Here is a 26,663-nt window from a genome sequence, read left to right as displayed (position 1 = left end):
CCTCGGACGACGTGTTCTCATTCCGAGGAGACAGCAACACGTTGTCTCCGCAGATGTGTACCGCGTTGCACCGCGATCTGATTTAATTTCGTGCAAGGTCGTAATACTTTTTCTCTTATCGTAGATTATAAAACAACGGCCCCTAGTAGCACAAAACATTGATGCAATATTGGAAAGTAACGTAAATGCAATATTGGTTCAATATTATAAAGTGTACGCTTCACCTTATTTAGCCAACTTGTCCAAGTGGCAATATTGGTTCAATATTGGTTGAGCAAATTTCATTGCAATTCAACACTCAATTTTTCATACTGAACACAATTGCATTCTACACAATTTGCAGCCAATATTTTATGATCAATATTGGCGTAACATTGAGAAAACGGTGTATTGTCAATATAACCAATGTTGAACCAAATATTAGTCAATGCGCTGCCAATGTATTGTGCTACTGGGAGCGAGGCTACATTGCGTGATTTAATTATAATTTCTCAATTCAATCCGAAGCAAATAAATCTCGTGCAAAATTGCCTCAATGATTGGAATAAATTCATCATTAATCGTGATGTTTTTAATTCAAAACTCCAAGGATGAACTGCCGTTAGTGCAGTCAACGAAAATAAAGGGAGAGGGGAGGGGTTTTCTTACACGTGAAGGTAAGTGAAAAGACAGAAAAGAAGGTTCACCTGATTTGCCGACTCTGGGGCCGCCGAGGACGACCACCTTGATTCTGTTTACGTTTGTCATCAGCTGCGTGGGCCAAGCGTCATTCGAGCCAAGCTGGCATCGCACATCGCCACACGGCGGACGCACCAATTACATCACTTTACACTCTAAGGCTCACCGTCCTCCGCAGGTCCTTCGCGAGGGACACTGACACCCACCGAAGGCCGATGTCCTTTTTCGAACACGCGACAACAATCGCGATACACTCGCGAAATTGATTATTGTAACGCACGAACGCCGATCGATCTCTCCATTAAGCTCTCACGTTTTCGCGCCGAAGAAAAGCAGAAGAAGGTTTATCTCACGCGATCGTAGAATCATTGATTATTATGGCGCAGCGTGGAGGCACAAAGGTATTTGGAACGGAAACAACAAGAGAGTTCCCCCTTTCGCTCTCGATCGGGATATTTAATCAGCGGTTATCTATTAATCATCAGAGCCGAAGTCGTCACCGCCGTCAGGTACCGAGGGCTGTTAATGGGCAGCGTTAATTAGAACTCGCTCCCCGCTAATTCTCGGCAACTCTCGGGAGAAACTCGACGTTGGCCGCCGATGCTCTCGGGTGTCGTTTTCCACCTGGGGAATGCGATTACGGGGAGCCCGCCGTTGCCCGCACGTCCGCGAGACTCTTCCTCACGCTTTGGGATTCTTTAAAGCCGCGCGTTGAGCAACACAGCCCCCTTTTTCCAGGTCGGTCTTACGCAACTCTCTTCTGCAAAACTCGCTTCGAATATCGTGCGCGACTGTTTATTATAACGACTATCTTATCGCGATTTCTCGGTATCTTGAAACCGACGAGTCCCGACGCGTGGCGTACTTCCGTTTGTCTTCCTCTCGTCCTCTTTTCTTTTTCCTCCCTCCTCACCTCGGAGCCTTTGTCCCTCGGAAAATCTCCACGATTCAATTTTAATTCTCTCCGAGAATTTTATTCAGCTTGTGCGTGCGTCAGTCAGGATTACGCCGCGTTCCCTTCACTTATCACTTCCGAACGGCTAATGACACCGCTGGCGATATTTATTTTTACAAGCGGAAGCCGAGGATTTCCAGCGGATCCCGCAACAACTGTCGACATCGCACGCAACTCTCTCTTTCGCCTTCCCCGTCCTTTTTCCTCACCGACGAGTGTCAATGCCTCCGCTCTGCTTTACGCATCAATTAACCGTGTGTACGAAAGAAAGAAAGTTCCGCGCTTCCTCCTCCGAATTCCTTCTTCCCTCTCGGTCCTTCGCCGGACGTCGAACCTCGATAGCTCGATTCGGAATTGCGGAGCCGGGGATCCCCTCTCCTTTCTCGCACCTCCTTCAAGAAAGCAAGGGTGACTTCCGAAACGTGCCCGGTTCGCTCGCTCGCTCGTCCCGCTGCGCTGCGAATAACAACACAAGCAGCGATTCAAGAAATGCCGTCTCTCTGGTTCCATTTATAACGGGTCGTCGGCCTTCCTCCGCGTCTTCTAGCTTGGCGCCGCCGACACGTCGGCGATTACGAAAAAAGGACAGGCACGCACGCACGCATGCACACTGGTGCGCATACGCGCGCGCGCGCAGAGACGAACCGCAAGAAAAGTAGGATGCATTCATCCCCCGCGGCGACACGCAACTTTTTGCTCCGCCGTTGTTTTTTTTCCCCGCCGTGAATACCGCGAGCTAATTTTAACGTTTCGAGAGAATGCGGCGGGTTTAATTTTGAGTAAGGGATTAAGTCATTTCGGAGCACGCGCGCTTACCGCTATAAAATATTGCGGCGGGCGAGTCTTCTCTCTCCGCCTACGTCCGATTGTCAAGGAAAGAAGAAAAAAAAAAAAGGTAGATTTCGCGCGAAGAAAGAAAGTCGTGCCGTAAAAATAGACCCTCCGCAAAAAGCTGTGGTTTACACAGTTAAGATTACTGTCAATCGAATGTGGTGCGGCGAAAACTCTCCCCATAATTTATACGTTACGCTTAATTAGAACAAAAAATCCGGGCGGCAATTAGTATGACAAACGAGCAAATAATGTAACGGGAAAGCAACTCGGGAGGAAAATCGGGAGGGCGATCGACGTAGCGGGAAGTAATTAATGGATAAACAATCAACGTAACGACGGAATGCGTGTGACGGTAATTGCTAATGGAAGAAAAAAAATCATTGATATACGAGGCGGTAAGAATCATCGAACTTTTCGCGCGCTGAAAATCGCCCAAGTCGTCACTTTCGCCTCTTATTCTTTCGCCTCTGCTACGCCTTAAATATTTCTAGATTAGATAACGCGTCCCGTATCACGTATTAAGCCTCATTATCTTTCAGGACGCATCGATATTGCGTTCGTAAGAAATTCTTTTCTTAACGGGATCTTATCGCGAGAGACTCCCCCGTCGCAATGTTGGACAACAAAGCCGTGAATTGCAACACGCGCTAAATTAAATCAAACGCGAATAGAATAATATCGCGAGTGTCGAATCGTATATTTGAATAATAAATTTGCGATCGTGTCTCGACAAATTTCTTAGTTAATTGACAAGTACGCTGTGTTCCGTGTAGCGAAGTGAAAATCGGATAATGACGGGGTTGTTAAAGTTATTTAAAAAATAAATTTCCATTCAAAAATCCGGCAAGAGAGAACGATTCGTCGAAATACGTGATTACAGCACGGCCAGCCGATATAAATGTTTATTAATCGTATAGCACATTCATAAACAAATCGCGATTCAGCATTTTCGAAATGGCAACAAATATGAAGTCATCGATGATACAATTAAGAGTCGCTTGATCGCCGCGATTAATTAACGCGGTTCTATTACAAAAGCGCGCTTTGTTCGTGCTAAATTATTTCCGCACAATTATCCCAGGTTGAATCGAGTAATTTTTATATACACAAAGTTAAAGTAAATCTCTGACGTTGCCTCGAATAACATTGAACGAAAGGAAATTATATTCATCCGAAAAATGACATCTGAGCCGGAATAATCTCGCGTAATTCAATCGAATATTTTGCGGTCGCGCGATTGATTAAGTCTTTCAGTTTCGGTCTTTATCTGCCTACTTAAATTTCGGCATGTGTCCACGAGTGCTTTCGCTCGTCGAGAGATCGGGAATCGGCTCGTCGCTCGCGAGCGAGAGGAGCGTGTAATCGGAAACTGCGGTATCGGTTTCCCCGCGCGTATACCAAGTCTACGAGACATGTAAATACTAGGTGCGCAGATGCGCCACACTTGTTTACTTAACGCGAGATCCGTTTCTCCTCGGAGAGACTAATCGCACAGGACTCTCGCCTCTCTCGCGACGATCGTTATGTATTTTCGCGCATCTTCCAAAAATTCCTCCGATCGTCTCCCCGATCTCACCAAACGTCGATTAACGACGATTATAATCAACTATAAGTCGATTTTTTTCTTCTGTCGCGGTGAAAATTATTACGCGGAGAGAGAAGAATCGGCTGGGAATTAATCGGCGAAAATTAATTACCGTGAGAATATCAATCAGCGCTGGAAGAGAATCGAGCCGTGACTTGGCGTTTGCGTCGAAATATACGCGGCTTGCAATTTCAATTAACGCGCGCGCGCGCGCGCGCGAGGTTCCTACATATATTAAATTAACTTTGTGATCGATTAACGTAGCGCGATCGCGGGCGTCGCGTTGATCGTGTCGAGGGAAAAGGCCGACGACCCGTGGGATTAAATAATACATATTTCTCCGCTTGCCGAGCGTTCCGCCAAGATATTTTCAGCCGCGTTGCAACGTGCCGGCGCGCGCGCGCGCGCGTCCGACACATTAATTAAGTCACGCGCGTTAACAAGAAAATTAACTTTTGTAATTGATTTTAGGGGCCGATCGATGACCTTTAGACCTCCCCCCCCCCCCCGAACGAAAGGCGAGCCGAAGTCGCTCTTGGCGGAATCCTTCTAGGCGGAATAAATTACCTGATGTCTCGACCGTTACACAACCGTTAAGTTGGATTCGGCGGAGTCGGAATTCGGCAATTGAAAACCGATGATACCGACTAATACATCGGCAATCGCTCGGTGCACAGCCGAGTGAGGGAGGGAAGGGGCCCGATAAATGTTTAGAAACCCGAGAACGGCACTGAAGGCTGAACTCTCCTCTAACGCATCGAGCACCACTCGCGCGATTATTTCAAGATCACGTCTCGACACTCGAGGGCTCGTGTGTCCACAACTCGACGACGGTCGTAGCCAGCAGCGGAAACGCCGATGAGATGAATCTTCCGGGAAGGATATCTCTCGATCCGCGAATTATTTCTCAGACGGGCGCGTCCCGCATTTGAAACTTTGCAGCACTTGACTCGAGGAACACGAACCCGCGAGAGAGAGAGAGAGAGAGAGAGGAAGAGAGTAAAACACACGACGCGTACCTCTCGCAACGCTCTCCACTCTCAACGAGCGCTCGCCGGCGAATGCGCGGCGCTCGCGGCCGCCTCGTCTAATATGCACTTAGCTGCGCTCGCTCACCGCGGGACCGGCACGGCGGCGACTGCGGCGGCGACCCAACGACGATGACGACGACGATGGTGACGACCACCGCTGCACGCCTCTTTCATTCGCCGCTGTGCGCCTCGCGTTGCGTCGCGTCGCGTTACGATGAGGTTGCGAGCCGACTGCCGTGTTAACAGGGTAAGCGAAGCGTGCTCGAGCGCGTGTCTGCGAGATGAGGAGGAGGAGGTTGTGTTGGAAAAGGGGAGAGTAGATACTACTCTCGGGCACGGTGCTGACGAAGGTGGAAATGCGAGTTTATCCTCGTTAGACATGCGTTGCTGTTCTGTTCCTCGCGGAATTGTAACCTCTCTGGAGTGCAATCAGGAAAAATCGGTAAACACACACTGCATGATTTTCAGTGGTAGATATTTAGAACTTGTCAATCAGTGAAATAAATACATTGATCTTTCAGTGATAATACGCTAATATTGAAGTCGAAATCACTAAAAAATAGTGTATACACATTAATTATCACAGTAACCACTGCCAATTCAGTGATTGTCATTCAGAGAGACAGCAGGCACACAATATTTATGAATCATATTCATAAATATTTATTATATTACTATTTTTTTTTAATAGAATATAAATATTTTATACATATTTTTTAAATATTTTTTGTGATCTATTCAAGATCACGAAAATATTTGTAAAATATTGAAATTATTATAAATAACTGGTGAATCTTTTATAAATATTGTATGCTGTCTATAACTCAAATAAATATATACGTAATTTGTTAGTTTTCTAGGTTGCGAAATTCTTATCCTTTGCAGATTTATCAGTCAAAATAATTACGTTTTTCAAAAGATTTTGGATTGTAAAAAATGTGAAGACATTTTTGGTATACTCTTTTAACATTTAGAGGATATATGATTATACAATTATTTTATTTTATTTTTTTTTGTAAAAATGTTCCAATTTGAAGTATGTAAGATCGGCAAAAATCCTCTGGATCAATATGATCCAGATTGTAATTTACTTAATTTTAATTTATCCTTTTTAAGAAATGTGTACAAAGAAAAAAAAGTAATATAGCCATGCAATAACATATGTGATTGTGAGCTGCCAACTACATAAAATACTCAATACAATAATATTTGTTATTAATGCAAGTACAATGTTGATACTGCAATAGCATATATTATTGTATTGAGTATATCTGAAGTTGGCAGCCCGCAACTACATATCTTATTGAATATGTTACTTTTTTTTCAGTGTATTCATATTTGGCGTAAAGGAATAATCCTTGTTCGAAAATTCAAATGTGTTCCCAGTAGTTTTTAATCGCAAGAGTCTTAAGATTCGAAAGTGCGACACGCGATCATTCAGCGTTCTCCTTCGTGAAAATTTACGTATACACTTACATTTCAGATTCTATCGATCGTTACGAAGGAAGGCCCGAGTCAAACAGAAAATCAACAACTCGCGTATCCGTGGTAACTCGATGAACTAAAGGGCGGCATCGGCGGGGGACAACCGTCAGGGTCGTGAGATCAGAGCGGAGTAGCAGTAATTGCAGGTGATTGGCATACGCGCTCTTGGAGAATCCAACGAATCCGGTTCGATCTCCGCTCGATCGCCGTTGTCTACGCCGAAGAACGCGTGCATGGAAAGAGTAGAACGACGTTTGTCGACTCGGTAACCTGAGCACAATTTGCGGCGTAATCTTCCTCGTTCTCCGCGTGCTCGTTATCGTCATGGGCAATGAGAGGGAGGAGGTGAATATAATCAACGTCGCGCAGAGACCCGAGAAGAAAACTCTGCTCGAGAGGTACAACATACCGGTGGAGCATATCTCGTACGAATTCGTATCGCAGTGCACCGATGCGAGAACACTGGAGCGAATCGTTCGCATCTTGCGGTGAGTGTTATACCTTATCCTCCACAAGAGAAATCCCGCCGGAAACCAGCCTCGGAAGGGCGAGGAACAACGTGTTCGCGTTGACGCTAATTGATTACCGTCGTTACCGTTTTTTATCTTGCACCATTTCAACAACAACAAAAAAAGTTTTCCCTCAACGTCTGCCAATCAGGTTTACCTGCGAGGCTGGTGGGGTCTCGCGAAAGCCCTCTTTACGCGAAATATTATTAATTCCATCTCTCTTGACACTTCCTATTTTGCGATTACCTCTCGGTTAATCCTCGGTACATTATGATAATTACAGTACGTACTGACAATTTTTTAATCTCCGCGCTAATCGTCAGCGAGATTTGCGACCCCACTGCTTAAAACGCCACATTATACCCGTTACTTTCCGGCATATTTATTAACGATCCGTCATAAACATCTCCACATGCGGTTTTAATACCAGTTCTGGGGAAGAGGGAGAGTATCCAGATTTGACGAGGCACACGGAGGAGCGTCTCGCTAGGATTAAACCGACGAGCACCGTACTGAGGAAGGCGGAGCCAGTTTTGAGACGAAATATGTTAAATGCGAACGAACGGCAGGAAATCGACGGCGACATTAGCAATTGGACGTGCGAGATGCAATCTCGCGAGAAAGATTTAGAGGAAGGAAAAGCCATCCTCGCCAATGGACAACCCTATTCGCATCCGGAAATTCGAAAGATTAAAACGGACGCTACTAAGGTATGTCAATATAATAATTAAAGTATGCAGAGAGAAATCCATTTCGTTAACGTATTAGTGCCTCTCGCTTTAAATTCGTATTTTGTGACAGTATTATTTATACTTTAAATTAATTTTTGAAATATCAACTGGCAAGTAATTATTAATTGACAAAAAATTAAATGTATACTTCTAATTATTTATGGATTATTATTAGAAATAAGAAAGTGACGTAGGGAATTAATTCGCGCGTTGTGTTTTAAGGACAAAAAGATGAAGAGCAATGAGAAAAAACGCGATAAGTCCAAACGAATTGCCTCGTGTGATTATGCGGCTTGGGATAAATATGACGTCGACACGGAAATAAACAGGATAGACCTGCACGACGAGCAGCGGCAGGCCGAAATGAAGAAGATCCAGGAACAGCGAAGGGAACTGGATAAAATGAATAAGATGGCACATAAAGCGATGATCGATAAACGTACGTTTCGTAAAGTAACGCCTTTTAAAATCACCAGAGTTAATTAAGAAAGCAAATAACTGCGTCAAATAGACTATTAATTTACCAGGTGTCTCAGAAAGTCCATACGTTTCGTTTCTCTCGTTAATTTCGACACAATTTATAATCTCGATCCTCCTAACTAATTTAATTAGAATTAAATGCTTCCAAATTGAGGTCTACTATATCTTTTATAATATGCTTTCAGTTTCATTAACCGGAACGGAAATAAACGTAATGGCGGAGCAAGAGAGAGAAAAGGGGAACGAAGCCTTCAGAGCGGCTGATTACGGGGAGGCTCTTCGGCATTACAACACCAGCATCGACATAGATTCGAATCTAAATGCCTACAACAATCGTGCTATGACATGTAAGCGCTCTCATTCCTTTACAGTTTCATTCTTGTTACAATGAATTAATAATCGTGATAAAACAATCGAGATATTCGAGTTTCTATTTAATTTTTTATGAAATATTTTTGGACTATTATTAGATAAAAAAGTTAGATTGAAAAATTGAAGATCGTATTAATACTATTAAAAATAAGATATTTTGCACTTTTTCATTATATTGCGTTCAGTTATAAAGCTGCAGCGTTACGAGGATGCGCTTAACGACTGCAACACGGTACTCGCTATGGATTACAGAAATATCAAAGCACTCCTTCGCCGAGCATTATCTCTGGAGCATCTCGAAAACCCGCACGAGGTATAAGAATTGATGTATTAATTTACAATCCATTTAGTATCTAAATTTCACGGTTGTTGAAAAGATAAATTACCAGTCGTTGGATGACTCGTTAATGAATGTCAACAAATCGTCCATTGATTTGATATTAATAAACTTAAAAATCTAATAAATTGATTTTGATTTGCGAAAAAATTGAACATTTCAAAGAAAAACTTCAATTGAAAAACAGTTTCTATTCAAATTTTTCCTCAAAGGTTTTATAATTTTCATATAATTCGTATGTAACTAACTGATGTATTATTTCATAGGCTTTGGCAGATTACGAAGCTGTTTTGAAACTGGAGCCAACCAACAAAACGGCAATATCCGGCGTGAATAAATTGAGAAAACCATCCGACTCGAGGAAAATAAGGTAAAAATAATATTCAATTTTTAAATCCAATATTTTATACTATAATTTTCATCGAATTTCGAAGATTCGAGCTATTACAATATTTATTATAGCACATTTGCCATGGTTAGAACAATTTATAAAGTATGTATGGTATGTAATCACTATATTACTGTTATTAAATTACTGACTAAATTCTTGTACAGGATGAAGATCGAGGAAAATATGAGCGACGACGAAAACACGGGCGGATGTATAAAGACGGAGAGAAATGTGAAAACGAGCAGCACTGAGTGTCCAAAACTGCGTGTTAACAGCGATATATGTTATTGCGACAGAGCGCCAGGCTCATCGCGAAGTATTGCAACGAAGCCGCATTTGAGAGCGAGTTACTGCGTGGAAACCAAGAGCAACAAAGCAGCCACAACAGCAGCAGCAGCACCGACGAATAAAAGCAACAAGAAAACAACGCGCGACTCATCGAGCGGCGATAAATTATCACCTGTTGCGGGGGATTTCGGCGCCAGAAATAAAACGACGGCGCACGAAGGCGCCGTCAGGAGCGACGATATTTTCGCGATTTCGCGCGAGTCATTTCCCGGGCCGCGTGCCGCAAAGGATAAACTGGAAAAGTCTATTTTTTCGTGCGTGGGTAAAACGAAGCCGTCCACGGTTATCATTGAGGAGCTTCCGAGTGACGAAGCCTACGAAAAGCCGACGGGATCTGCGGGCGGCTCTAGCGAGGCAAAGGTGGTCGCGAAGAAAGGAACGTACCTGACAGAAGAGAAAAGTGCCTCGACAAAGAAATCGTGTGCGAATAAAAATAAGGAATCGATTTCTCTCGAGAAAGAAAGCGAGACTAAAACGCCCAATAAAGTTCAGACGACTGACAAGTGTTGCGAGAAATCGAGGAAAACTGTCGGTTCTAACGAGGCAAGGATGGAAACGAAGAAAAAGACGGAAGAGGAGAGGAGAGATACGCCGCTAAACAAAAAATCAAATGTAGACAAGAATAAAAAGTTATTTTCTCCTGAAAAGGAGGGCAAGACTGAGGCAAGAATGTCAACCGAAGTTGTAGCTAACGAGTGTCGCAAAGAAAGCACAAAATTGGAATTGGATCTCCAGGTAGTTAAGATTACAACATACGGTGTATACTTTTTCATTTAATTGAAAAATTGGCAAATATATTTTCAGGGTTTCAAAACAATTTAATTTGTTGATAATCATACAATTATAAAAAGAAGAGTATGAAGTAATAGAAAATATAAAATAGTAATAGAAAATATAAAAAAAACGAGAAGTACATATCATAAAAATATTTCTGTAATCTGTTCCAGAGATTGGATAACATCGAATCTCCTTACGAATTTCTACGTTTATGGCAATCTCTGAAGAATGATGTTAATCTGGAGTTGCACGCGAAACTTTTGCGATGTATAGCACATGAAGATATGAATAAAAGTAAGCTTTACAAAGTATTGATTCAATTGAGTGTATTATTGATATTTAAATATTATTTACTATTGTGATGTAAGAGTTCATTATTCAATCTATTAATGACCGTTCTAACATTTTATATTATTAATTAAAATAGAGATTACTATAATATTTTTAATAACAATATTTTATAATAATACATCTAGTGTTTTAAACGAATTAATAATTTTTAATTCTACAATTCATAATTCGCATATGTTCTAACGGAATTTTATTTATAATTTCACATCCCGTGGTGTATTTTAATATACGTATATATTTTGTAAATTATAAAGACAAAATTCTAAAGAGAATTCCATCTTGAATTCTGACACAAATTTCAGGGCATCTAAAAGTGAGTCTGATGTTCAAGAAGTCATTTTAATTTTGCAGTCATAGGCAATAAATTGGATGCGACAATGTTCAGTCTTATTCTACGTTGCTTGGACCAACAATTCTGCACGCCGAAAGATACGGAATTGCTCACAAATCTGCTGTATTCTGTGAGTCGATTGAGTCGATTCTCCATTATCAGCATGTTCGTGGATTCCAGGGATAAGAAAGGTAATATCAATGAAATTATTATAGCAGCAACATGCAGAGTAATTGACATGATCAAATCAGAAGCAACTTATTTTCGCGAATCCAGATGGCTCGATTTTTTTTCTATAAAACTCTAATTTAATCGATGATTAATTTAATCATCAGAATTACTTAAAGGAAAATTTTTGACTATATAATTCATTGTTTCTAATCTCATCTTTTTTAAACAACGAAAAATCATTAAAATGTTATTTATAACGAAGAGTATAGATATTACTTGATAAGGTAATCGTCAATTAAATTAATTACAGTTTGGTCGAAAGCCTTGAATAATCAAAAAATATATTTAAATAGGATATTTTTAAATATTCTATTCATTTATACTTATCTACAATATATATTATATTCTACACTGAGAAAAAAAGTCAAACTATTAGCAAGTAAATGTTACTTGTAAAATTTTCTTCGGTATTTATTGTTTATGAAAAAAAATTTGTGATGACAAAACATACATTTCTGTGAAACATCTCTTTTTTTTTTTATTAATCGATTTTGTTAGGAATAAAATTTTACTTCGCCGTATTTCAATAAAGATTTATTTCAGTGAAATAAATTTATGCCCTACAAATAAATTTTTGAGTATCTTTTTCTCTCAGTGTATATACAGGGTGAATTTTAATGGCTGTTCTAACTTTTTACCATGAGAGATGGAATTACCGACTGCAATCTTTTGTATATGTCGTACATGTGTGTACTAAGATCGCAGTCGGTAATCCCATCTCTCATGGTAAAAAGTTGAGACAGTATTAAAATTCATCCTGTATATGTATGTATAGATTCGTTATATAGATCTACATATTTGAATAGATTTACGCGTTCATTACAGCTCTGGAAAATATATTGCGTTTCCTGGAAAAGGAGAATTCACCCAAAGTCTCGCAATTACGTCAGATCTATGTCACTTGAAGACCGCGTCATCGAATATAATTACGCATATGCGTTAATTCTCTATTGAATATTAGATTATTTAACAAAAAAAGAATACAAATTTGATTGCAACTAGGAATGTAAGAATAGACTACTCACCGTAACCCGAGTGCTCAGGCGAAGAGCAGCAATCTCCCCTCGCCCCCCCCCCCCTCTCTCTCTCTTTCTCTCTCTCACTTTCTTCGTCGTGGTAATTCTTCCTCGGCGATTCTCGGCGAAAACTCCAATTTCTCTGATGATTGACTAACGAAACGATCGCCCGTTTCACCGATTCGCGACACTCTCGATTACAGACACACAACATTTTCCGACCGTTGTGAAAATTCAAAAAGTATCATGGCGACAGTAATGGCAAACGGTCATCGCGGGGGACGTAATTGGAATGTTGTGTGCGTCGAGAAGAAACGCGATCGCGCGCATCGATTTCGACATGACCGTTCTCGTCGATGCGTTCGGCGCACTCGAAACACTCACCCGCACGCGGAATCCGCTTCCGGACGGAGACGGAACGCGAAAAACGCGGAGCGATCATGAGATTCGGCCGCGACACTTGGATCACTCGACGCGAACTGACCTGCGCCCGTGATACTCGCGTAGGTCACGTGACGCGCAATTGCGCGCGAAAAGAGATTGACACCTTTTTCACGGAAAATCGAAGTATCTTTTGAAATATCAATGATATCATTGATACAAATACATCGCAAAACATAAAGTATGTTGTACCTCGCTCGACAATTGGCGATTCGCGATAATGAAAACCAATGTTGAAGTAACAATACAAAATTTGAACGTATGACTTGTCTAATAGCTGCCCATTGGACGCGGTAAACGTTACTATGTTCAGAGGACAGGAGGCACAACTTAAATTCTTCGTGATTCTCTTGCGAGGGAAAATCAAATTTTCAATTAAATATCCGGATATAATTTGCACTATTTTGTGTAATTGATTTGTGTTATTTTGGTTAGTTATTTATTTTTAATTTATTGAATTATCGGTAGATGTAATTAGTATTGTATTTTAATATTATCTGTACGATATAAATTAATTTGCAATTATCTTAGTAATAATAAATGCGATTATGTTAGTAATAAATAATTTACATTATTATTTTCAGACATTTATAAATTGGTAGAGAAAAAAAGAGAGAAATGAATGAATGAATGAATAAAGATAGAAACAGAAAGGATTAAAAATATATTTATGATGTTAAATTTACTTAATTAGAAAATTTTTATAATAAAACAGATGAATTTAAAATTGTACATATAATATTAAATGTGTGTATATTAAAGATGAAAAAAAAAATGTATTGGAGGAGCTGGGATTTGAACCCAGGACTTTCAGCATGCGAAGCAGACACTCTACCACTGAGTTACACCCCCATTTGAAACAGCTCTGCTTAAACAAGAAGACATGAAACATGCCTCATTTTCTAAATTGTTTTTATATAATTATATAAGATCAAAACCAATTAAATTATATAACAGTACAATATCATATATCAAATATAATTTTATTAATCGCTATTTCTCATGAAAATATAAAATTGTTCTTGTTTAGAATTTAATAATTTATTATGTATATAAAATTTAATATATATTCTATATAAAGTCTGAATTGAAGATTCAATATTATATACTCTATTTTGATAATTTTAGTTTTTTTGTATTAATCATTAATTATATATTATTAACTGTATTTCTATATCTGATATTTTTCAAATTACAGTCTAACAAAATGGAAAAAATTAACTGCTGTAATTAACTTTTTCATCTCCGATAAGAATCGTGAAATGTTAATTTTTCCGATACCGCGAAGTTTTTTACTGCCAATCATAAATTCAAGGACATATCCTTGTTAACATTTATCTTAATTGCATTTTTTACACCGCATTTGAACATTGCTTAATTCTTCCTGCTCTTTTGCAAGGAAGAACATATAACTATCTCGTTTTTAAATGCTGACTGTGAAAACCTCAGCCGACACGAATCGATTATCAAAAAGATTTGCTACAAATTCCTATAACCGATTTTCTCTTTTATCTCGCGATCCCGTCCGCAGCTTCCAAATCCTCCAATGAGATCAGAGGAAAGAACGCTCTCTTCGCAGGCTGCCAACCGCGATGTAGAGGCGGCGTGAACCTGGTGTGAACCCGCCTTGAGAATCGCGGCTGGCAGCATTGTTCACGGCGACATCATCCGCGCCCCGCGGACATGTATTATTGATGCGTTAACCTATTCGAGACAACGCTCCGTCGGCGACCCGTCGCGAGTGAGATTCGCAACGGTTTACCGGTGTACCGGTCTGCTCCTGGGCGATCAACCGCGTGCGAGGAGTTACCGCGCGACCGCTGTCACGCCACGTTGAAATTGCGCCGCGCCGCCAATCCATCGTCACCACCACGACGACCACGACGACGACGACGACGTCGCTCGGCCACCGACGTCGCGCCGTAACGAGCGCGTCTCCCCGCGCGCAGCTGTCACTCGCGCATTGCTCGTTGCCGCCGTCCACGTTCGGTCCGGAGTGCAAGAAATTATACTCCGGCGATCGTCTCCCTCGTGCATGCTGCCCGCGCGCGTCACGGTCCCCGACCTCCCGTCGACCGCTGCGTCCTCCTCGACCCGGCCTCATCCCGCTGCTCGAACGTAAGTTCCACCAGCTCCGAGTGACTCGCTCGAAGTAATTTACGCAAACGTTTTCGACAGTTCATCAATCTGTCAATAAAACGTCATTATCAAGTTATAATTGAAATGTCATTGTGACGTTGGATAAACAAAGGCAGATTTGGTATTGATATGCTGTCTCCAACAATTATTTGCTTTACTGTCGAAGACGTGTACTAAGAACAGATAGTTCATTGAATATGGCTTAACTGTGTTATATTGGGTAAACAAGTGTGTTTCTTTCATACTATTTAGGAATACATTAGACTTTATTGTCTGATTGATTGTTGACTTTATCTGTGACCATGATCAAGAGAATAAAGAAGGGAGGTTATGTAAATAGAGGTATGACTAAAATTATTTACAGAAAAGTAACGGTGTGATACATGGATGAAAAGCGAGTTGCTGCTAGATGGTAGAGCGTGAAAGATTGGACTGTGCCAGGTCCAAAGAAAAGATCAGTGATTTGACGGAGGGAACGCGACAGTGTCCACCACGGCTTTCACCGAGATGGTTGGATTGGCGGGCGGGGGAAGTCACTTGTATCCCTCGCCCCCCATGCAACCGAATCCAGAGTGTAAATATTGCAGCAGTATTTGTTATGTTGTTTTAATCATACTGTCTCTTATTTTTGTTGCTGATTTATTCTTATTCTAAAGAATTTAACTATTAATAAATTATTAACTATTTAATAAAATTGATTGGAGTTTAATTGATAAAACTAAACGTAATTAAATTTTCAACAACTTAAATTACTTCAGTTTTAGTAATTTTTATTTCATTATTTATTAAAAGAATAGTTTTAGTATGATATAATATTTTCTAAATTTGTTACAGAAAAATGTTGAATTTTATTGTTATCTTTTTATTAATTTACATATCTTATTTTTTGTCTTTTTTAATACAGTGAGAGAAATGACCGGAATAGCACCTAGTGCACCAACCAGCGCCGATGCCTGCTTAAGCATTGTGCACTCATTGATGTGTCATCGTCAAGGTGGTGAGAGTGAAGGTTTCAGCAAACGAGCAATCGAATCGCTTGTAAAGAAATTGAAAGTAAATATATATATTTTAATATCGCTTATAATATAATTTAAAGCAAATTTTGATTTTGCTATTTTTTCCATAAAATACTGTACTTTTGATTTATTTTCACACCGTGTTTTATTCTTGCTCTAAAAAAGTATTACAAATTGAGTACACTTAATTCAGTTACTTGTAAATAGTGAATTTTATTCCATCACGACTATTATTATGTAAGAATAAATTTGAGCCTTGATTCTAATGTGCTTGCAATCAATATTTTGTGTATTTACATCTTATTTTTCGCACGAACATAACTGCAAGTTCTAAAACGAAAATATTTTTTATTACACTTTAAAAATTATACTCTACGCGATTTGCAATTTTTTTCCCGATTTTCTGTTATGTTTTGAAAATACTAAGATTAATATATAACACATTTAATTTGATTAACAGGAGAAGCGTGATGAATTGGACAGTTTGATTACCGCGATAACCACCAATGGTGCACATCCAAGCAAATGTGTCACTATCCAAAGAACTTTGGATGGTAGATTACAAGTGGCAGGTCGTAAAGGATTCCCTCACGTGATCTATGCACGCATCTGGAGATGGCCGGACTTGCACAAAAACGAGCTAAAACATGTGAAATACTGCCAGTTTGCTTTCGATTTGAAATGCGATTCTGTATGCGTGAATCCCTATCACTACGAGCGAGTGGTATCTCCGGGCATAGGTATGTTACGACATCTCGCATTAGAAATTATTTTTAATCCATTTAGTGTTTCTGTTTCCCACATATGACACTTTTTACTTCTGTTTTGCAACTTTAATTCTCCTGTCTCCCCTTCCCTTTTTTTTTTAATTTTTGCCTTTATGATTATGGAAAACACTTGATTAAGCTTAATTCTACTTGCAATTGTTCTTGATCATAATCATTCAACGAGACAGAAATAAACTGTGTATCCTGGGGTTAACAAATATAGAGTACTAGAGAAAAAGAAAATCAATTGATTGTTGTGGTCTTCTTGGTGTCTTGATGGAATGGGTTGGTTTCCCCCGCACAGACCCGTTCTTTACAGACCTATCTGGCCTGACTCTACAATCTGGCGTGGGTGTGGGACCTGGCGGAAGATTGGTTAAGGACGAGTACACTGTCGGCGGCGGCGGCACCGCTGCCGCGGCAGCTGCCGCCGCGGTCAGTTCTGCAATGGATGTGGATGGCGAGATGAATCAGACGATTCAACATCATCCGCCGGCCCAGTCAACCGCCTCAAACAATGCACAACAGGCTCAGCAGGGTTTTATACCCGGTTTGCCACCGCCCAATCCGAGTAAGTTGAATGTTGCGTGTTGCAACTTATATCTTTTTATTGATGAAGCTTCTACTTTATCGAAATTTTCATCAATTGGCTTTACACAGCGTAAATCTGTTTGTAATTAATGTGTCTGGTGGCTAGATAGTAATATATTTCAGTAAATTTCAATATTGATGCAACATACATTAACCAAGGACATATCTCTTTGTCTAAATATAAGAATATTAATAAGTTATTTATAAGACAAATCGCAAATTTGGCATGTGAAGGTTACGTTTCAGGAAAATTTATGCGGATACCATCTGACTATGCTAATAATATACGTGCTATTGAATTTGACGCGCTCAATATGATTGTTAATTATTAAAATAATTGCGCTAATGAGCCAGCCGCTTTCGTTTACCGCTTTCGAATGTAGATTTAGCAAAAAATATGCTTTGCAAATTTCTCTCTTTTGTTGCGTAATACGATTTTTATTTTGGCTTCATTGTTTTCTTTTCCTTCTGATTGTTTGGCACAGCCAGTACTGAGGGTATGTTTAGCGCCGGTGGGGGCGGCAATAATGGTAATCCCCATGCTAAACTGGACGACAATAATTGCCCCAGGCAAACCTGGATTCCCACGTCTCATCACTCGGCAGGCCGTAATATGCATCATCGTACGTATTTCATTGTACACAGCATTTATTTAAGAAGCTTTAGATTATATGTCGCTGATTAGCTATCGCTCAATGTTGCCAGTGTGCATTTTTCGTGAGTTTTACAATCAAAACAAAGTTTTCCAAATTAAATATAACGAATCATCAAAGAATATGTTAACAATATTTAATTAAACTTGTTGAGACATTTAGTGATCACCAATCATTCTAGATTTAACCATTTGTTTGATTGGGATAATGTTAGGATTTTGGATTTTGGATACATTAAGAAACAACAAAATAGACTTAATTTGAAAAAGGACACTGAATATCTTAACGATTCTTATTTTTATTTATTTGATGTATTCTCTATTACCAACTTTTAAACATGACACCGCACGTTAGCCATCGGAAATTACGTTCAGCGTTTTCATTTTTTTTTTTGTTTTTTTTAGACTTTATAATTAAGTATATATTAATTTTTTAATATATTAATCAAGCTTTTTTTATCTTTATTTTTATTGGTTAGCTAATTCCAGCTTAAATTAATACTTAAATATAATGCTTTACATAAAAGTAAAATAATTGTGTAAGCACGAAAAATAAATTTATTTCATAGAAAATGAAAAATTTATCTAAGCTGTGAATTAAAAAATTGTGAATATAAACAGAGAAATGAGTACTTATAATGATATTAGACTAATGTTTCGGATATCAACATAATATTTCAAATAAAAGTAATAAAATTTTGATTTTAAAATAATTTAAAAGTTCTGAAATTGGGAGTCATTATTTCTGACTAAGAGTCAACAGACTAAGAGTCGACTATTAAAAAACGTTTGGAATATTTCTTTGGAAAACTCTGATTCGCGCAACATTTCAGAGCAACGATAGCGAGGGTCACGTTCGTTGCGTTTTAATATTTTGTTGCCTGCATCGTGTATGAATTTTCGATTTTGCAGCAGTAGTACATCCTATGAGTCACACTGTAGGTAGCCAACAACAGTCATTGAATGCTGCGTCGAGCGGAACGTCTGGCGCACAGATTTTGAGTCCCGCGCAAGGACAATCAACCGCCGACACATTCTACAGCACTACTACACCCCCACAGGATATCAATCAACCCCCGACAGTCGACGCGTTAGCGGCTTCTCTAGGTATGTAATGAATTCTTAGCGCGCCTTAGATTTAAAAAACACAAAAGTATTACTATATTTCTGTAATAAAAATACAGCTTCTCTAAAAATCTAGATTTCTAGCATTTTTAACACAAAAACATTTTAGCAAATTATTTCTTTTAAAACAGGTGAAGGGCAGAACTCTCCCGTGTCACCTGTGCACCTTCACCATCCAAATGGCTTTCCTGTGGGCACAGCACCGTACAATTCCGGAGCGCCGCAATGGACTGGTGCCAATACTCTCACGTATACTCAAAGTATGCAACCACCAGATCCTCGCCATCTTCAGACAACATCATACTGTAAGTTAATTACGTTAAGCCAAAGAAAAAAAATTCTTCTTAAACCTTATAATATTTAGCGACATAATTTTTAATTGAATTTAATATCACAATGGCACAGGGGGTGGTCATGGAAATGACGTTAGTGGAAATATTGGAGGATTGCTCTCTACGCAACCAGCACCAGAATATTGGTGTTCCGTCGGTTATTTTGAATTGGACATCCAAGTCGGTGAAACGTTCAAAGTCAGCAGCGGTTGTCCCACAGTCACCGTGGACGGCTACGTGGATCCGAGCGGCGGAAACAGATTCTGTTTAGGTGCCTTGAGCAATGTGCATAGAACGGAACAGAGCGAACGAGCGCGTCTTCATATAGGTAATTATTATATAATTGTGAATTTTCAATTAAATATTCAAGAAAAAAAGATCTTTGACTAAAACAAAACATTTTAGGGAAGGGCGTTGTATTGGATTTGAGGGGCGAAGGGGACGTTTGGTTGAGATGCCAGAGCGAGCACAGCGTCTTTGTACAGTCTTACTATCTAGATAGAGAGGCGGGTCGGGCACCTGGTGATGCGGTACACAAAATCTATCCCTCGGCATACATTAAAGTTTTTGATCTAAGGCAATGTCACAAACAGATGCGAGGCCAAGCCGCCACCGCTCAAGCTGCCGCAGCAGCGCAAGCTGCAGCTGTCGCAGGTCATCTCACGCACGGAGCGCCTATAACCAAAAGTAAGAATTGAACACCTATAAATGACGCATTTTTTAAAATAGCATAATTATTTACATATAAATAAATTATTTAATATAACGTATATATGCATGATGTATATATGATGCCAAATTATTACTCAGGTCTTAGTGCGGCTGCGGGGATTGGAGTCGACGATTTACGACGACTTTGTATCCTACGTTTGAGTTTTGTTAAAGGGTGGGGTCCAGATTATCCGCGACAAAGCATAAAAGAAACACCATGCTGGATTGAGGTATGTTTCAAGATTTGACTTCACGAACATTTCTTAAATCAGAAATTCTCTTTTAAAAATAAAAAAGAATGATCGAAGATTAATGTGTGATTTAATAAATATTTTTAAAGACCAATGCATAATATAGAAACTTGTCAATCTCTTTTATCATGTTTCTTAACTTGAGAAATAAACATTTAAAGAATTAAATATTTAAATCAGAAAGAATTTAATTGTCATTTACTTTTTATTAATTTATATCTCTCTATTTATATATCTCTCTAGCTCATTATATCTTTTCTCATATGTATATTTTTTAAAAGATTTTATTTTTAAAATATTATTTTATTCATTTTTTAGGTGCATCTACACAGAGCGCTTCAATTGCTGGATGAAGTGTTGCACACAATGCCCATCGATGGACCGCGAGCAATCGAATAATTCCATCCGATTCGAATCATAAGAAACATGAGGAGAACATCACAATGTTGCTACTGAAATCGAGTGTGCAAGTGTTACGTCGTTTGAACAATCATACAAGCAATTTTGGCTTGGAAATGCGAGTGGACAAATCGGACAGACCAAATTCATCAGACGGAAGTGATCAAACGATTGAAACACGAAATTTGGCCGGGGAGCTCGGGGAAGAGATCTTATATGAAAGCTATTTATATATTTAACGACTCGTGATATAATAACCTGTGTAGGACAGGGGTTCCCAAACTTTCTAACGTCCATGTTATAAATCTATACATTTTGCATGTGCATATTTTTTTTATTATAGAGTGTACATAATGTATCTCTATTTTTTTATTTGCAAATAACTTTTGTTAAGCAATTGAAGAGAAGAAGGGAAAGGTCAATGCAAGTCATCACATATAATGCATAAATGTACGTTATTATGTTTAAATTTATATGTCAAGTTATATAATTGGAGATTTTTTAACTGTTTTTGTATTATTATCTCAAAATTTCCGTAATAAAATCGGAATAGGAATTATTAAAACAGAAACTGTTTATTAATTTTTTTAAATCTTAATGTGACTATTTTATAATTTTTTTTATGTAATATTTATTGCAATTAGATAGTTCAATTTGATGTTTTAATTGGTATTTTAATATTTTTTATTATTTCTTAATTGTATGAGTAATGAACATAGGTGAAATCGAATTATTGTTTATTGTGATATTTTATGCTGTAGTTTTTCAATACTGAAAATGATGAAATTGTTGCACGTTTTAACGTTGTGCGATACAAATTGTACTTACACTTTTATCTTAAGCTATAAAGCTTCTCACTTCTTTAATAAAGAAATATCCATTTTTTATTTTATATATATATGGTGTGTATCTTGAACATATAGGTGTTTATTTTAATTAATTTTAAACTTTAAACTTTAAACATATAGGTGTTTATTTTATTTAATATCTAATAATCTGGTTATTTAATAAAATAATTTTACTTGAAAAAAATTAAATTAGATTATATATTGGGAAAAGGTTTTGATTAAAAGTTTGATTTTAAAGATAATTCAATAATGTATCGCTGAGTAATTCGATGACGAGAGAATACAGCATTGTCGTTCCTCTTACTCTTCTCTTCGCTTTGGTAGTTTCTTAATGGTTTGAGAACCCCTGCTGTAGGATAACATATGTGCCACGGCCTTGCACTACCACCAACGTACAAAAGTGAAAGAAAACGTTATTTTTATTTACGAGATGTAATTTTTTACGGAAAGAGGCGACACGATTCGTCTCACTAACCGAGAGGCAGAAGAAAATAGAACGACAGTCTTCTATTTTGCTAAACGCGTGATAGGAAGTTTCTTCTCGGACGCGCAGTTCGCTAAGCTCACAGTGATACCAGTTTCAGAACCATTACGTAGTCACGACCCTGTTCTTTGAGATTAGCTTCGTAAGATATAACTGAATATACTGTCTACATTTATTACTTACCGCGAATGTTAAGCTCAACATTTGTATCAGACAAAAGGATGGTCTTACTTTTCTGAATTCCTGGATTTACGAACGTGAACTAAAAGAATAAATTAAAACTTTTTTAAATTTGTAGAGAGAACGATGGATTTATATACAAGTTTTAAAATTTCGCAGAACTAGAAGGAATGAATATCGATGAAATGATTTCAAACTTACCAATGAAATTTAACAATTGGATTTATGAATTTTGATATAAACGTCCAAGAATCTAGGAATCCAGAGATCTCGGACTGCAGGGATCTCAGAACCCAGGAATCTTGAAGTTCAAGGATCTAGGGATCCGAAGACATATAAGAGTCCTAGGATATAAGAATTATCTTTACGCACGCGTGTATACAGTAAGGAGATTTTCAAGACACAGTAATACATTTCTGCCAAGTAGCAAACATAGATAGTACGTAAGTATCACCCACGCATACACACAGTTATAATAATCCTTTGTGAGGATAAACTTTTTATATTTAAATTTGCATAGAGGAGAGATATCGTCATGTCACACATTTTTTCTGATTTGTGAAAAGATCATACTTAGAAAAAACATATTTATCACAGTTTATATATATTGTAAGCATAGTTATAATGATTATATTGGCAGAAATTTGGTACAGTGACGTTAGAATTATTTGTTTATTACGAATGGGTAACTTTGTTTATTGTCTGTTTTACAGTTTATAACCAAAAACTATTTTATATATAGAGACTTTGAAGTTCTATAATGAGCATACCTGCTCATTTTTTTTATTTCTTCGTTTCGTCAAATAAAATCTTTTAATTTCTTAGTTATTATTGATTATCATTATTATCATTATTGCGGTTATTGGAGGAGAGACAACAAAAAACTATAAAATAAATAATATGTATAATTTAAAACATTTTTTGTATAATTTAAAATATTTTTATGTATAAAAAAATTAGAAATTTGAGGAAATCTGAGAGCACAAAATTTGAAGATCCAAAAATTTTGGAATAAAGAGATTAAAATTTAAAAAATTATACCATATTACTATATTATTTAATATTTATTATATCTATATTACATATTGATGCTCTGAGAAAAATCGAAACAGTAAATTAAATTTAATTCAAGTGAATAGATTTCTCTCTCCGATTGCGTCTCTTCCAGTTAACCGCCGGATGTTATTACTATTACAACATAGTACTTGTTGAATAATTATACTTACTGTTTACCAGCTATTTTATTAAAATATAGTCGTACAAAATATTCTTATATATTATATATAATATTTGATAATATTATAACATAGAGAGTAATTATATATAAGAATGTAAGAAAGAAAGAGAGAGAGAGAAAGAAAGAAAGAGAGTCGACCAAATTTAACAGTATGCATGTACAAGGTGCCACCAAAATGATCGAAAATACAATATCTTTGTCCACCTTGTGCATATGTACTCCACACGTATACATACATATTTTATTCCAATTGATTATGTATTCGCGAAAACGCAGAAAAAATAGATGTAGAGATAAATGTTTAACGCTTATTTATGACACGTGATAGTATTTATCGATTCTCGCTTCTTTGTTGCAATTCAGCCTTAGTGTTGCAGAATGAATGAATGAATTTTTCCATAAGAATTGGAACGGAGAAGGGGAGGAAAATTGAAGGAGAGATAGAGACGAGGATTGAACGTTACCGTTTAAACTAAGTTCGAGAAAAAATTTGCACTCTGATATAAGTATACATAAAAAAGTTGTCCGGCGATTACCGTATTACTTTTCATCGATAGATCTCCTGACGGAGAGTCCGTGTGCTCGTCAGGGAATCTACGATCGAGAGGAAAGATAATTCAGTAAACGCGGAGAGCGTGTCGATGTACACAATGCCTTCCTTTGATCGACCAATGAAATGTATACACAGCTCAAGTATGTCGTCGACAAGAGATTCTTGCTTACAAAGCCAAGCTAGAAACACATGTGCCATCATTTTTGCGTGCATATAAGGAAAGATATAAAACTTAGAACTTCTTACAAGACTGTATTTTTAACTCCAGAAAGACTAAACGCGTCCCCCGTGAATCCAATAAGAACCTAAACTACCGCTGATCTATAAGAATTTAGACTCAACCGCGAAGCATAATATTTCGAAGCATCCGTAGGTCTAAGAAACTGAAAAAAAAAGAGATTCAGACTTCGACGATTGTATAGATTATTTAAGAATCCAGGAACGGCTCCGAGGCCCTAAGGATCCTCTACGATTTTAAGTAAGGATCAACTAAGCTGCTAGAAGGTTCTGTGAACCTGCAAATTCTGTGGTTCTACATAATAACTCGAGTTCTAATCCGATCGTCTTAGTACTTAGAAATCTCCTGATAGAGCATAGAAAGAGCAGAAAAAGAAAATGCAGCTCTCCTGAAACAAGCCATGAATTTTTTTACGCATACATCAAGATAAAAAGAAAACCACGAAGGGGCGGAATAAGCGAATGAGAATACCTAAAATTAGCGGTTGGAGGGCTCATCGACATGCTAAATGCCAGATTAATAGCTTTTCTTGACGAAGAGACTTAAATAATATATTGAAGTTGATCCACAGCGATGTTTCAGCCGTCACTTATACTGCCACTTTCGAGTTCATGAATTTTGCGAATGTTTCCGTTCTTGATGTGCAGAAGAACATCATGTCGCAAAGTCCAGTCGTTAGAGGATCGCGATTAAATTATCCTCGTGTCGTCTTTTTCACTCACTTTTTTATTCATCATCCGGAGCACGATCTTTAGCATGGCACTGCCCAGAGCCCTTCAACTTCGAAGTCCAAAGCTTCCGAAAGGCGAAAAAACTGCAAGATGTTTGTTACAAACTGCTTCTTCGCCAAAAGAATAGAACTGAGAAATAGACGTATCTTTTTTTTTCTTATTTGCGTTTCTTCGAGGCAAACGGCACAAACTGGTCTGCGTTTAAGCCAAAGATACTATCCTCCGCGATGAGATGCTGCTGAATGTTATAAAATGTAAAAAGTATATACGAATATGACGTGAGATTTCGATTCCTTCTCGCGCTAGGCGTTCCGAAAGAGAGGCTGAATGAATTAAAAAGCGGAAAATCGAATTAAAAGTTGACGAAAATTTTTTTCTGCGAAACTTGATGACCAACTTCACCGGAGGATGAAGAACGCGCGAGTCTCTCGGAGCGTCTTGCGCGTGCACGAAATATAATTTTTCTTGCGTAATTATTTCTGCACATGCAGGCGGAATTATATCGCGATTCTCTTTGATTTGAAATTTAGATTTTGATGTTCGCCGATGCATGAAATTCCGACTACGTTCTATCCGCGAGTGGCGTAACAAAGAGGGAGAGGAAAAAAAATGGGAAAAAGAGTATTGTATAGATACAAATTAATATCTGTGATTATCGTCGATGCAGATATATTTTAAGTAATTTCTACAGCGTTCGGGCACATTTGTAAAAAAGGAATGAAAGAGAGGTAGGAGGAAAGGGGAAGAAAAAAGTAAAAAAAAAACAATAATGGTAACCATATACGGCGATAATACTTTTAGGACGATTGTTGAGATAAGATTTATCCGTGTTTGTGTTGAATGCATATTGTCGTATTACGTGATGACAAAGGTTAATTAATTACGCATTAATTGTAATTAGGATAATTAATATATAGTGCGAGCACACGCTATTGCTGTTTCGGGAAAAAAGGGAAGGGACAAAAAAAAGAGAAGAAAAAGAGGGGAGACACGAGGGAGCTCGAATGAATGTGTTTCGCGGAATCCGATTTTGTTGTTGTACATTACATCGCATTATACACGATCATTTTCAATAAACATATTCTATAAATGACTTCTCTCTTTTAGACATTCGATCTTCACGTCCAAAGTTTATATCCATCCGGAGATAAATTTCTAAAAAAATATTAAATAATATATTTCTAAAATATTATCTACTTTTCTTAAAACAAACAATTTTTATTTAACAAAAGTAAAATACGTTTAAGAAAAATTTAATTTAAAAAATTCTGTGATTGTAGGTAATAAAGCTATTATTTTGAAAGATGCAATATTTTCACAAAATGTGCATATAAAAAGTAATGTAAAAATGAATTAAACCTTTATTTAAATTATTATGAAAGAGACTGCGTTTTTTAATGTGCTTAAGATATTTATTTAAAAATTCACGTTTATTCTTTTGATTTACGTTACATCATACTTTTTATAATAAAACTCCTAACAATTACATAGAGTTACTTACATTTTTTTGTTAAGTTATTGGTATA

The 26,663-nt window shown here is 37.9% G+C and overlaps 3 protein-coding genes and 1 non-coding gene across 12 annotated transcripts in view; 2 read left to right on the top strand and 2 right to left on the bottom strand.

Annotated features, from left to right (window-relative positions):
• The window catches only part of LOC105830999 (ras-related and estrogen-regulated growth inhibitor), a 90,195-nt gene extending 76,853 nt beyond the window's left edge, over nucleotides 1-13,342 (bottom strand). For 2 of the 5 annotated variants that reach the window (XR_004963286.1, XR_004963285.1), the window contains exon 1: nucleotides 12,452-13,342. Coding sequence is in view for 3 of the 5 variants with exons in the window: in XM_012670789.3 (XP_012526243.1) it covers nucleotides 687-747 (61 nt within the window). In the remaining 2 variants the exon portion in view is untranslated. Of the gene's footprint in view, nucleotides 1-686; nucleotides 2,090-4,619; nucleotides 5,502-12,451 lie in introns of those variants that run through there. The other 3 variants (XM_012670789.3, XM_036286934.1, XM_012670791.3) reach the window with 3 other exon arrangements.
• Nucleotides 5,391-12,573, top strand: LOC105830996 (RNA polymerase II-associated protein 3). The gene is made up of 11 exons (XM_012670786.3): nucleotides 5,391-5,525; nucleotides 6,567-7,056; nucleotides 7,508-7,787; nucleotides 8,031-8,247; nucleotides 8,474-8,635; nucleotides 8,846-8,973; nucleotides 9,264-9,367; nucleotides 9,553-10,471; nucleotides 10,684-10,807; nucleotides 11,216-11,386; nucleotides 12,252-12,573. The coding sequence occupies exons 2-11, from the start codon at nucleotides 6,893-6,895 to the stop codon at nucleotides 12,329-12,331; spliced, it is 2,349 nt and encodes a 782-aa protein (XP_012526240.2). The 5' UTR covers nucleotides 5,391-5,525; nucleotides 6,567-6,892; the 3' UTR covers nucleotides 12,332-12,573.
• Nucleotides 13,343-13,663: 321 nt separating the features above from the next.
• On the bottom strand, nucleotides 13,664-13,735 carry Trnaa-cgc. Its single transcript has one exon. It is a non-coding gene; the product is annotated as a tRNA-Ala (tRNA).
• Nucleotides 13,736-14,117: 382 nt separating this feature from the next.
• LOC105831004 (mothers against decapentaplegic homolog 4) lies at nucleotides 14,118-26,230 on the top strand. 5 transcript variants are annotated; one of them, XM_036286712.1, is made up of 12 exons: nucleotides 14,119-15,001; nucleotides 15,387-15,596; nucleotides 15,927-16,075; nucleotides 16,499-16,778; nucleotides 17,110-17,376; nucleotides 17,882-18,019; nucleotides 18,991-19,155; nucleotides 19,305-19,478; nucleotides 19,579-19,833; nucleotides 19,911-20,192; nucleotides 20,316-20,446; nucleotides 20,786-26,230. In XM_036286712.1, exons 2-12 carry the CDS (start codon nucleotides 15,530-15,532, stop codon nucleotides 20,864-20,866), a joined length of 1,989 nt encoding a protein of 662 aa, XP_036142605.1. In that variant the 5' UTR covers nucleotides 14,119-15,001; nucleotides 15,387-15,529; the 3' UTR covers nucleotides 20,867-26,230. The 5 variants fall into 5 exon arrangements, with proteins under 5 accessions (XP_012526259.1, XP_036142605.1, XP_012526258.1 ...); XM_012670802.3 differs by having other exon boundaries at nucleotides 14,121-15,001; nucleotides 18,961-19,155; XM_012670803.3 differs by having other exon boundaries at nucleotides 14,123-15,001; nucleotides 17,125-17,376; nucleotides 18,961-19,155.
• The last annotated feature ends 433 nt before the right edge of the window (nucleotides 26,231-26,663 follow it).

Source organism: Monomorium pharaonis, chromosome 5, assembly GCF_013373865.1.
Source record: "Monomorium pharaonis isolate MP-MQ-018 chromosome 5, ASM1337386v2, whole genome shotgun sequence".
Lineage (NCBI taxonomy): Eukaryota > Metazoa > Arthropoda > Insecta > Hymenoptera > Formicidae > Monomorium > Monomorium pharaonis.
Note: the sequence above shows the minus strand (reverse complement) of the source record. Positions and strands in the feature narration are given on the sequence as shown.

Excerpts from the sequence above, each read along its gene's own strand:
- LOC105831004 (XM_012670802.3), top strand. The coding sequence starts at position 15,530 with ATGGTTGGATTGGCGGGCGGGGGAAGTCACTTGTATCCCTCGCCCCCC. Across the intron at positions 17,377-17,881 it reads TTTGCCACCGCCCAATCCGA|CCAGTACTGAGGGTATGTTT; the intron begins GTAAGTTGAATG and ends TGTTTGGCACAG. Across the intron at positions 20,447-20,785 it reads AAACACCATGCTGGATTGAG|GTGCATCTACACAGAGCGCT; the intron begins GTATGTTTCAAG and ends TTCATTTTTTAG.
- LOC105830996 (XM_012670786.3), top strand. The coding sequence starts at position 6,893 with ATGGGCAATGAGAGGGAGGAGGTGAATATAATCAACGTCGCGCAGAGA. Across the intron at positions 10,808-11,215 it reads ACATGAAGATATGAATAAAA|TCATAGGCAATAAATTGGAT; the intron begins GTAAGCTTTACA and ends TTAATTTTGCAG. Across the intron at positions 11,387-12,251 it reads GGATTCCAGGGATAAGAAAG|CTCTGGAAAATATATTGCGT; the intron begins GTAATATCAATG and ends CGTTCATTACAG.